The sequence below is a fragment of the Chamaea fasciata genome, unplaced genomic scaffold, assembly GCF_029207755.1.
Source record: "Chamaea fasciata isolate MVZ Bird 193981 ecotype frontalis unplaced genomic scaffold, bChaFas1.0.hap1 SCAF_19, whole genome shotgun sequence".
NCBI classification, from domain to species: domain Eukaryota; kingdom Metazoa; phylum Chordata; class Aves; order Passeriformes; family Sylviidae; genus Chamaea; species Chamaea fasciata.
This window is the reverse complement of record NW_027094104.1, coordinates 7,822,855-7,834,889: the sequence shown is the minus strand read 5'-3', so window position 1 is coordinate 7,834,889 and position 12,035 is coordinate 7,822,855. Positions and strand designations below refer to the sequence as shown.

Sequence of the window (12,035 nt, the reverse complement as noted above, 5' to 3'; positions counted from 1 at the left end):
GACATTGCACCTGGAGATGATCCTTTTGTCTTCTCTGTTTAACAGTTGATGTTCCCAGAACTGCTGTACCCAGAAGACTGAGTACATGAGGCAAGAACTGTAAACACTGAGAAGGGAGATAATTTTTTACTATAAACTGCTGCTAAGAACAAAAATCCAACATTTAGATTAAATCCTGTAACTGAGGATATCTTTGAAAGATTCCCTGTAGAATTCTATGTGACTTCCTAGTCACTAAATATTCTCTTGAAAGATCTTTACATGTTTTTTAGTTATAGCCATGTCCTTTTAAACTTAACCCTTCTATGTCTTTATGCTGAGCATCATTACATTCATGCATTCTGAATTATTTTTACTTTATTATTTTATTCTTTTTATTTCCTCTAAAGTTTTGTAGATCTTTTTGCAGACATAGGATTTGATTGTGTTCCCAGCTGAAAGTCCTGGTTCTTGGTTGATGGGAGTGAGTATGGAATGTACTGTTTGAACAAACAGCACCTGATGACAAGGTTGACAAAATTCAAACTCTTCTGTAGTTTATTTCTTTAGATACCAGGTTGTCTTTGCTGCTTTACCCCTTTTTCAGGCATCCAACCCAGGCTGGCACGTGTGGGTGTGTGGTGGTGTTGGGCATTTACACACCAGATAGGAATGTGAGGCTGAGGATACTGAAAAACTGAGAGTGGCTGTTGTTTATGCAGCTTTGCTTGTCTACTTCCAGGATCCTCCTCTCTCCCAGCCACATTCTCTCTTCTGGGAAATGCTCCCAAACCTACTTATTTTCCTTTAAATAATAACAACCCAGCAGCCTTCCTGTTGTCTTATCTTCTTCCCTTGAATTTCTGCCTTGTACTTCATTTTCAGTTGTGCGCTCACTGGACCAGGGAATCTGTGTTGTAGTGTTTTCCAAAATGTCATGTAAATATGCAGAGCCACAGAAGTGATTTGTTGCCAGTAAAATAAATAATACTTCTTGGACAAGGGGTATCCAAGTAGAAGATTTACTTTTACTTAGCAAAAGATTTCTGTTAAAGGCAGGTTCTTCTGCTCCAAAGCACAGCATTTACCCACGTTATAATTACAGTAAACTTTTGTTTCATCCAGTGATTTATTCAGGTTTTTTAACCAAATTCTACCTCTTGGAAAAGGAAAATAGAATCTTTCAGTGTCTTTCTGCCAGGTGGCTCAAAGGTGATATTTGCTGGGAGGAGGGGAAGATCCTGCACTGTTTGGCTGTGACTGAAAGACCAGAACTTTGCTGTGGAAGGAGTTTTATACTTTACTGCCCAAAAATAAAACCAATACATTGTGTGGTCAGAAATATGAACAGGAACAAAAGTAGCTACAAATCCGTTGGGGATCAGTGTGAAAATAGGGGAGACTCAGGAAGCTTTAGCCTGAAGTTGGAAGGGACTCAACTGAACTGAGTGACTTCAGGTTTCTCTGTCTCCATAATATGTCATAAAGACAAATTACAGAGTCTGTCACTTTGTCTTACAAGAGCTGCAGGTCCCCAGGGAGGCTTCACAGCATTGGGAGATTATCAGAACTAATGACACAGCTGGATTTGGAAGCTGCTGTGTTACAAGCCTCCCTGCACCTCCAGCAGTGTCAAAAGGGAATAGTGATGTGGAGGAAGTGATCTGGTTCTCATTTTTCAGATTGCCTGGTCTCCTGTGGGTGTTGCAGAGACTTCTCTTCTTTGCTGCCTGCCACAAACTCACTTGTTGTTTACTCAGTGACTCTACATGACGGCAGGTGCTGCCTGGCCCTGGCAGCCCTGGATACAGCTTGTGTGTAATTAGATAAAAAATCATGTTCCTTTAGTGAAGGGGTTTAGAGTTTCGTAGACATTCAGCTGGTTAGAGGCAAGTGTGTGTTTAGAGCAGTGTGTGCTGGCCTGGGGCTGGAAACTGCTGTGTTCATCCCTACCACTGAAGGAATCTTCATGAGCTAATTAGGAAATTCTGCTTTAGGCCATGCCTTTTTCTTGTTTTCTGAAAAAATAATTATGTTCAAACTGTACTATTAATCCACAGTAGTTTGCAGGTAGCAGGCACTACTTGGGGTTGGCTTAGTGGTGGATCTTAGTTTGTGCTGCTGTGGATGTGCTGAATGTTGGATGATTGGCAGATTCAGAGCTGCTGGTTGCATGAACAAAAGAATTGTAATCTGTGATCAGGTGACTGCCTGCAGGTAGAGCTGCTGCCATGCGAAGCTGTCTTGGTTTCATCTTAGCCTCTGTGAAGTGTTCTGAAACATTTATTTCAGAGCAGGGGAGCATTTTAGCACCCCTGCTGCCTACCCCTGTTCTGTCCCTCTGTACCTGAAGTTAATCATCAGCCTGACCTTTCCCAGAGGGGTGTTTTGCACTGCCCAAAGCAGCCTCATGAACAAGCTTTTGGAGTCTTGCACAGAATACAGGAAACAAAGAATCCTGCTTGCTGTCCTTCCCCTGCTTTGACCAAACCAAATGGGAACTGTGTGTTCCTGAGTCACTCAAGGCTCTTGAGAGTTGGTTCAGTCGTTCACATTGAACAAATTTTTAATCTCCTGATGCAATTCCTAAGTAACTTTAATATTTTCTCCTTTTGTGATTCTTTGAGTGCTTTCAGATGACAAGAAGTATCATGACAATATGAAAATGCAGAATGATGCTAAAGTAAAATGGGTGAAAATCTCCATGTCTCTACAGGTTGCCCAGAGAAGTTGCTGCTCCCCCATCCCTGGAAGTGCATATGGCCAGGTTGGACAGGGCTTGGAGCAACCTGGGATAGTGGAAGGTGTCCCTGCCCATGGCAGAGGGTGGAACGAGGTGGTTTTAAAGTCCCTTCCAGCCCAAACCATTCTATGAATTAAAGGTATGAGTTACATGGCAGAGCAGTGACCAGCTCAGTTCTGTGCTGGTGTAGGAAGCCACATACTGCTCTGGCATTTAACACTTCTCCAGGCAAAAGTTTAGGCCTTGCCCCAGAAGGGTATAGTTCTTCTACAAGTAATGCAGGAGTCTCCAGAGCCTCCTGTCTCCAGCAGATGTTGAATTTTTTGTCTGGAAGGGCTGCAGACTACTTGTTCTTGCCTTGTAGGAGTAGCCAGGAGGTGTCATAGGCAGAATTTTTGTACCAATCAGTGCAAAAGATTTATTTTCATATTTTTGCAGCTGCATCCCTCAAGGGCTGTTTTTAAAACCCTTTGTATTGTGTAGCTCATTGTTCAGCTCTTCTGGGTAGTAGAATTTTAGTTCTCAGGAGTCTGAAGTTTCTAGTAGTCTGTCTTCTTTCCCATTTGCCCATCTTGCTTTCCCATAAAAACCCAGCATGGCTGGAAAACCCCAGTTAGAAGTGACACAACATGTGCCACTTCAAATGTCACAGTATGAATCAACTCTGAGCTTCCAGAGGATTCTCTGCTGTTGCTTTATCTTCTCTCCTCTTGCTTTTTACAACTGCTCATGTGCAATGCAGTCTGATCAATGTAACAAGTCTTTCACGGGAAGTGAATTTGGATATGGAACATATTTTTCCAAGAGTAGTATGTGATGCCATTGGTAATGTGTTGATACTGAAAAGATATTAAAATATCTTGGCTTCAGATCTTCTGGGTCATTGAATTTCTGGACCTTTGTCATCTAACTTGGTGTATCCATGCTATATTTAGACAGCTGATTTGCTTTTTTAGACACCTCATCTAGATTTAAAATAAAAACAGCTTGTGTTGAGTTGATTGCTATACTGCTGTTTTAGCTGAAGTGAATTTGGGTGTGTAATCAGACCTTAAAGGTGAAAAAAAAAAAAAAAAAGAACTGGGGGATGCTGAGTTGGGTTGGCTGCTGCCAGTTGTGCTCCCTCCTGCCCATTTCCATGAGCACCCATCCCACAGGCATTCCAGTGCCAAGGCAGCTCTGGAGCTGCTTTGTTTTCTCTTAGTGCCTGGGGCTGGAGCTGGTGGTGGCCAGCAGCTGCTTCATGTAGTAAGGAGGTTTCCTCTTAACCTCCAGTAAGAGCCTGGCAGTGGTCCCAGTCACAAACCAGCATCTGCTGGAGCTTTCCAAGTCACAGCCTCAGGACTGGAGAGAAGGATCTATTTGCTTTTGGGTTTAGAAACCAGGGAACTGTGGTGCATCATGTCCTGTTTCAGGTGCTGAGAGGTTGTCCAGATCTTTGAAAATACTTCCAAGGAGCCTGTCAGCTTGATGAAGCAAGGTTTTACCTTTTCCCAGCACCAGGCATTCGGATTTAGCTTTAGCTGGCTATGGAGTGTGGTACTGAGGTTTGGAGAGGTCTGTCCTGCCTTGTCACTTGTTGGTGCGGAAGTTGCTTTCCCTTTGCTCTTAACCTGTGTGTTTTCTTCATCTTCTGACCATTGATGTTACAAGTTTCCATGGCAGCTTCCAAGCTCTCAAGTAGGTGCTGTCCATTCAAAACAAAATGCAAATGTGGGGATTGTAGGACACTGACAGTCCTGGTGACCCTGGAGGAATGTCCAGGGAGTGTATTAATTTTTAACTCCTGAACAGATTCAAATATTGACTTGCCGGGAGAACTCTCCAGTGCAGCTTAAAAAAACCCTCTATGTGTGTGAGTCTAAAGTTCTAACTGTTGATGTTGGATAGAGATCAGGTACCTAGTTCATGTCTCCTCCATCACAGTGTCTGTCCATTGTCACAAAAAGACAAGTGTGACGTGTTTTCTATGGATAAGACATTGGCTTGACTATGAAGGAGGTTAGAAAGTTATAATACATCTAAAAAAGGCATTATTATTTTTCCCCTCACACTTCCTTTCTTAGTCCCATTGAGAGAATTCAAAATAGGCTTCACAAAATTGCAAGTAATTTCTTTTTTTACTTTTTTTGTTTACAGTTGTAGGCGCAGAGCCTGGGAGCAGTGCTTTAAATGAGATCAGTTACACAAGATGTGCAAGGGGAGGCTTGGGACCTGTGAGATGGACAAGTGGCCCAGACTGAATAGAAGTGACAGGTCTGTGCCTGGCCTCTCTGCCCTTGTGGTGGTCACTGTTGTCCAACTCCTTGTTTAAGTCAAGAGGCAGAAGCAGCTTTCATAATAGATAATTCACTTCTGAGTCAGCTGGATAAATGTCTCAACCATCATACAGCAGTTCAGGTCAATGTACAGAGTTTCATATCCAGCATTGTGCTTTCCTCCTTTTTTTTTTTTTTTTTTTTTTTTTTTTTTTTTTTTTTTTTTTTTTTTGTGGTGCCTTGTCTTCTCATTTTTATTAGCAGATCCCAATGTGTGCTGCTTTTTCTCCTCCATCTGAACGAGCTTGTTTCCAGAGCTCTTGTTTTGGAGGCTGAAATTCAGAATGTGTCTGGAATAGAAAGTGATGTTGTCACCACAGTGATTGTGTTTGGAGGTAAAGGCTGTGGGGTCACACTATCACCCTTGAGCAAATGTAATTCTTTATTGGTCAGACATTGCAATTCTTTGGGTTGGAAAAGACCTTTGAGTTCAACCATTAACTCAGCGCTGCCAAACCCACCACTAAATGATGTCCCCAAGTGCTGCAGCTGCACATCTTTTAAATCCCTCCAAGGATGGTGACTCTGCCACTTCCCTGGGCAGCCTGTGCCAGTGCTTGACAGCCCTTTTGATGAAGATATTTTTTCCTAATACCCAGTCTAAAGCTCTTCTGGCACAACATGAGGCTGCTTCCTCTTGTCTTGTTACTTGGGAGAAGAGCCTGACCCCCACCTGGCTACAGCTTCCTCCAGGGAGCTGCAAAGAAGGAAGAGGTCCCCTCTGAGCCTGCTTTTCTCGAGGCTGAGCCTCCCCAGCTCTCTCAGCTGCTCCAGAATCTGAGACAGCACTGGCCAAGCATGAACTTTGACACGGGGAGATGGCATTGTCAGTCATTACACTGGATCAGGGCCCCTCTCCCACAGGCAGGCTGCTCTCTGTTGCTGGGTAGCTGAGCAGAAATGCAACTGTAAAACCATGACTGATCCAGGTGAAAGGTGTGCTCCTAAATCTGTGTGTAGCTGGGTGTTGAATCACAGTGCCAAGGTCTCCTGTCCTTCCTGGTGTCCCAGTGTGGGTTGAACCTGCCATGCAGCTCAGCAGTCAGCTCCTTTGAAGGAAGGTGTGTCCTGGCATATTTGAGACTGCACAACCAAGGACTGTGTGTTGATGCATTCAGGTTCCTATCTGTGTTTAAACTTGTCCCCAGCTTCTGTTCTTGGGATGCTTGGAGCAGGGGACAGTTTTCTCATCCCTACTTCCTTTGACAGTATTGTCTACCTGGAGTGCAATGTGGCAGTAGCAAACCAAAGTGCTATTTGCAGGCAGAATTACCACCTACCGATTCTCCTAAAGTGAAATACCAAGACTCCTGCCCCATGCAGAAAAGGAACTGTGTATGGGAATAGGAAGGGATGGTATGTGCTGGCGGTAAGCATGAATGAGTTGTCCTTTCTCCTTTGTTGGAAAAAAAACACTGAGGGATGATGACACCGGTAGCTGGAGCCTGTGTGGAAGTGGTTTTATCCACTGTTGGGTACCAATGATGCTACAAGCAAACCTGAATTGCTAATTAGTGAATTAAAGCTCTGCTTTAGGTATGCAGAGAGAGACCAGGGATTTATGCCTCCACTGAGTATCTCCAGTATTCAGTTTGTTTGTATACACCCCACCCAGGGCTGGTTGTCCCTGTGTCAGTCCCAGCAACTCCTGTATTATTTGCCACTGAACTTCAGAAGTGATTGTTGCTTATTTACTTGCCACAATACATGGCATCTGTGGCTAGTCCAGATTATCGAAGTAAATTGTTTTGGTTTTGAGCTCTTGTCAGCAGGGAGTTGTTGGAGAGGAAAATTGGCACTATATCTTGCATTTGTTCAATGGATCTGAGAGATTAAACCCGGAGAGTTATAGTGGGAGTTCAGCCCACCCCTGCCCGGGGATGTTTGCACCTCACTGCCAAATTGTTTGCTAAAGTGAGGATCCAGTTTTCTGTCACAGACATCTCAACCTATGCTGTAAGTTTAAACAAACAAAACCCAAACCACAAAGATTTTGTTTCAAATGACAAGTTTATAATAAAAATTTAGGCAAGTGTCTGAAAGCAGAAAGCTCCCAAGGCTTAATGAGTTAATGCTCAGTGGAAATATCTATCCTCTCTGTCTGCCCAGTTCCAGGTGTGAGCCCTGATGTCTCCCTTATTTCATCTGAGGTGAGAATGACTCAGCTGAGAAGGGGAATGTGGTCCTGTTGGTGCTTGTTCTCTATGCAGAAAATCAGAATTTGTGTACCCCTCCTGCTGTGTGTGGTTTGAGAGCATCATCAGCCCTGCTAAAGTATCAGGTGTTCTCCAGATTGCAGCTGCTGCCTTTTGATGAGTAAATTTGCTGTGGAGCTCAGGCTCTGATTCAGTGCTGAGCACCAAGAGAGCATCTGAATAGCAAAGGAAGTAAATGGGGGCCAGAGCTATTCTGCCACTTCTTTTTGCAGTCAAGGCCAGTAAGGAACATAACTGACCCCGGGCTGGGTGTGTCATCCCTCTTCACCAGGGTAAAATGTGTGTGTAGTGATGGGTGTCTTTGGTTTGCCTTATTTAACATGTGTAATAGTGAATTTATTTTTTTAAAAGGCAACACAAAACACATCTTGCATTTGAGGAGGAAGCTCAGCTTGGCATACGAGGAGCAGAGGGTTCCTTGGAGCACCTCTGGGAGACTCTTCTCATTCTTTGGGCTATTACTGAGGCACATGGCTAGGACATAAACCCAGCCATGTTAATACTGACTTTCATAGAGGTAAATATAGCAACTGAGCTGTGTGGGCCTATTTTTAAAGTGCTTCTGCAACAGAATTCCCTCAGTGCTGAGGGAGGGGGCTGTCCCTCAGTCCATGATCACATTGCTCTGGGTGTGACAGGACAGGAGGAATGACTGAACTGTTGTGTTCATCAACAGCCATTACAGCTTATTCTGCTTGGGTTTCTTGTGGGTTTTGAGTCTTTTGTGACATGACAGACCTGTGAAGTATTTATTGTTGATGCTGGCATTCTGCCTGCTCTTTGGCTTGCTTTTTCTTGCAGCTGAGACAGGTGGGTCTGGCACATGAAGCTGAAAATAGTGCTGCCTTTAAAAGCTGAGAGACCTGAAAATAGGTTAAATATAGACCCTCTGTAGAGAAAGTCTTATGCTTTGCTTTGGGAGGAATTTGGATGATTATATTCTTGAGGAAGGATGACAAAATGGGAATGCTGCTGATTTACATCTTCTGTGATTTACCAGCATTGACTAACCCAAAGGTATTGCTGCTGCTGCTGGGTAACAATCAAATCATCTTCATGATCCGGGTTCTTCAGAGGCTGCATCATAGGGAACAGCGTGGCTCAGTGATGTGTTGAAACATAATGCATCAATTTAAGCCCTAATGCATTTTGAAATGAAACTATCATCATACACTTGGAGCTGTGCAGCGAAAATACTTCAGCTACAATACCCAAACTGCTGCTCATGCCTGAGTACTTACCGGAATGTGAATGTTGCAGCCTGATTCTGAATTTTAAAAGGCTGCCTATACAGTACTTACTTCAACAAATAATTATAGAAAGCTGTATAAAAATTCATATCTATCTATATACCGCAGTGGGATGTGGGAGGCAGCGAAAACATTTCTACAATCTGGAAAAGTACTGTGGGCTTCAGGTTTCCCACTCTGGTGTGGTTCTGACTCCAGAAGTTGGGTCTAAAAGCCTGCCTGGCTGGGTCTCTTCCTCTCTTACTGAGACACGCAGTCGAGAAGATGATAAATACTCAGGTCCTTAGGTCTGATTCCAGATCCTGTTCTTGGATTATAGATTTGTCTAATTTAGTAAAGCAGGCTGTGAGCCAGGGAGTGGGTCCAGATGAAATGCTGACAAAGCACAGTGGAGTTCAGGCTGGGGATGAACAAGGAAAAGCCTGGAGTGCAGCAGCAGTGGCATGGTTGGTTCTGAAAGTGACACGCGACAGAGGCTTTGTCCCCTATGGTGCGTTCATGTGGCACTTCCCAGTGCACGGGGTGTGTAATGTGTGTGTTTGCAGGGCTCAGAGTGATGTACCGATGCAAATAACTTCTGGACCGCTGAAATGCAGATGAGGCTTCTCCCTGTTCAGCAGAGGGAGATTTTCACTGAGTTACTGGGAGGCTGAGCAAGCCTGAAATTGGAGTTCAGTCTTGTTTCCTCCTGTAGGACATCATCCCTAATGTAGCATTCCAGTGTATTCAATGGCAGCTGCGTTTTGTAGTTTTAAGCTTGTTGAAAACACTTAATGAAACAGCTTGCAAGTAGTCTTGAGGTCACTGAAACAGCTGGATGAAGGGCCACTTTTGGAAGGACGTCACTTGGTTAATCACTGGGGATTCATCAAGTGATACACTCCCTTTCCAGGAGCACTCCTGGTGCCCCCAGGTCTGTGTGAGCTGCTGTAGGGTTTGTAAGAACGGTCCAATCACATCCTTTGTTGCCAGAATGAGTTCTTTACCAGCAAGTGCTTTAGCAGGAACTGGAATAAGCAGTGCTTTGATTTTATCCGTGGTCTTATTGATGTTTTGTTACCTGTGTGTACCTGAGAGCTTCTAGGTGCAGAAACAGCCATTTCTTTTCCTTTTCTTCCACGACAAGTGCTTGCTGCAGTGGATTTGTCACCTATTCCCCTGCCAGCCGAGGTTTACTGTACAGGACCTTGCTTTATGTGTCCCAGGCCAAACAGGCTTTCCACAGATATTTGGGAGTATCTTGGGTGAAAAGCGTGCAGGATGAGACACAGAACTGGTGTGATGTGCTGCTTTGTGTGTCTTCTGTCATTGACTGGATGTGGGTAGGGAATGATGCGTGGTGCAGGCAGGGGAAGAGGAGAGGGAGACTTGAGGGGATGAATGAGTCAATGTCTGCACCCTTTTTGATGCGTCTGCTGACTTAGAGCGCAGTCATGGATGGATCCCCTGGTTGCTGATGTCAGATCTGTCAACTGGATTTTGCAACTGTGCCAAGGGGATTAACTCTGTGTACGGAAGTGCCTCGGCATCCTCGGCTACAATCCTCCTCAGTCTGGAGGGTTGGGATACTGTGCATTTGTATTTGTCATGTTATTTCTGACTCTCATCTGGGGTCATCACTAAAGCCAATCTCTCGCTCTCTCTCCTTAGCTGAAGCTTGAAGATCGCTCAGTGGTCCCTCGAGATGTGGTCAGACACATGAGCTCCAGTGTAAGTGCTTTTTTTCCTTTGTCCCTTTTTTGATTGTGATACTGCTGCATGGATTTCTAAGACTTGCCAAATTGCCTGAATTGGAGCTGGACAGTAATGCTTTGAGCACGTTCTATTTTTAGTGTGTTGGATAGACTTAGCTGCATCCAGTGAAAATGGAATGCTGCTAAGGCTGCCTCTCTACAGTTGCATATCTGCAAAGGTCTCCTGAGCAAGCAGTCCTGGTCATGGTCCGGGAAGGAGACAAGAAGCCTGTCCACCCTGCCATTCTTAAAGTTTTACATTAATCCATTCTGAGATGTGGGGACTGTGCACCTGTTCTCCCAGACCTAGCAGGAAGGTTGGAGTGGAGCAGATCCCGGTTCCACTGCTTGCATTTGCCTCTTTTTGTGCTCTAGTAGAGAATTCAGTGGGAATGTTTTCCAGCACACCTCTCAATATGCAGTAAGCAGCATCTTTTCCAGCTTCTCCCAGAAATACAGCAATGCTGCTGGAGCATCCAACACAGCTAGGTTGACAAAAAGCAAGCTGGCTCTTAAACAGCAGCTGATAATTGTTCCCTTTGCTCTTTCTGGATGCTGTTCTATGTCCCAGCCACTCTGTTCTAGTTGTGTGGCACTTGTGTCTATCACAGATGTGTGGATTTGGGTTTTGTGTAGGGAATACTGGGGAGATTGTTGGGTATCAATGATCAGATGGGATGTGCTCTCTTTAGGAGCTCAGCAAGGTTGGCAGTTTTTTGCTGTGGCTCAGAGCTAACCTCTAACCCTGAGCCATATGGCCCTGCCATGTGCTTGCCTCTGTCTTCTCTTGACTTGCTTCCAGCAATGTGGCTACCAAGGCCGTGCTGAAGGAAGCAGCTGGCCACTAACTGCTGCAGTTGCACCACATGGTGTGCAGCCTGGTGCAGGGATAGAGAAGGCTTTTCTCTGACCTGCATGGTTTGTTTGGGTTTTTGGGTTTTTTTTTAAATAAAGCAAATTTTTTTGTCAAGTAATAAAAGTAAATCCACCCCCCTTTTCAAGAATTTTACAAAGAAAAAAAAAAAGGAATGAAAAGCTTGAATGATAATTTGAAAATTGCTGAAGCAAAGTATTTCCTTAAGAAATTTAATGGTTGTTTGAAATGGAAATTTGAAGTCAACATATTTTTCTAAAAATGTGATTTTATGAAAGAGTTCTCATCCGAAACAAAGAACAGGTGGAAACTGGAATTATCAGCTGTTCACAGTGTTGTACCTGGCACAGCTGGAGCTGTCTATATATTCTTCTCACTCAGGGGGATGCTTTGAGTCCTATCTCTCAGCTGTTTGTTATCCAGTGCTTCTTAAAGTCATTTTAAGCTTTCAGGACAGCAGGTTGTTCTCCTCTTGGCAAACATGGATGTGCTGCTTTTGTTTGCAATTTCCATTCTCATTTGAGCAGAAATTGGCTCCCCTGGCTTGCTGCACATGTTCTGGTAGATACGTACCCAGCAGTTGTCTTGCACATTCATTTTTGTTGGTTTGCATGTTTAAATAATGGTATTTTTTGACCCGTGTGCACAGTAACTTCATTTTTTTTAATTGACAGAATGGTGAGATTATAACTCAATTTCTCTCTTTATTAGAAAATGTAACAAATCCGATCTATTTCCTCACCCTCAAATGTTTTTTAATTAAACAATATATGGTAAATTAAACAATAAAACTCCCTTTATCCCAAAGAAAACCTTCATTTGCTAACATATATTCCAAAAATTACAGGAGTGTTTAAAATAGAAAACCTGCAAGTGTCAGCCTGCCAAATTCAGGATGTGGGATGGTTGCCCTGCGCCAGTT

The 12,035-nt window shown here is 43.9% G+C and overlaps 1 protein-coding gene across 1 annotated transcript in view; it reads left to right on the top strand.

Moving 5' to 3' along the window:
* Window positions 1-12,035, top strand: part of UBE2O (ubiquitin conjugating enzyme E2 O) — a 62,148-nt gene that overhangs the window by 22,887 nt on the left and 27,226 nt on the right. Inside the window, exon 2 of the mRNA XM_066200299.1 lies at window positions 10,157-10,216. Coding sequence (XP_066056396.1) covers window positions 10,157-10,216 — 60 coding nt within the window. The remainder of the gene's footprint in view (window positions 1-10,156; window positions 10,217-12,035) is intronic.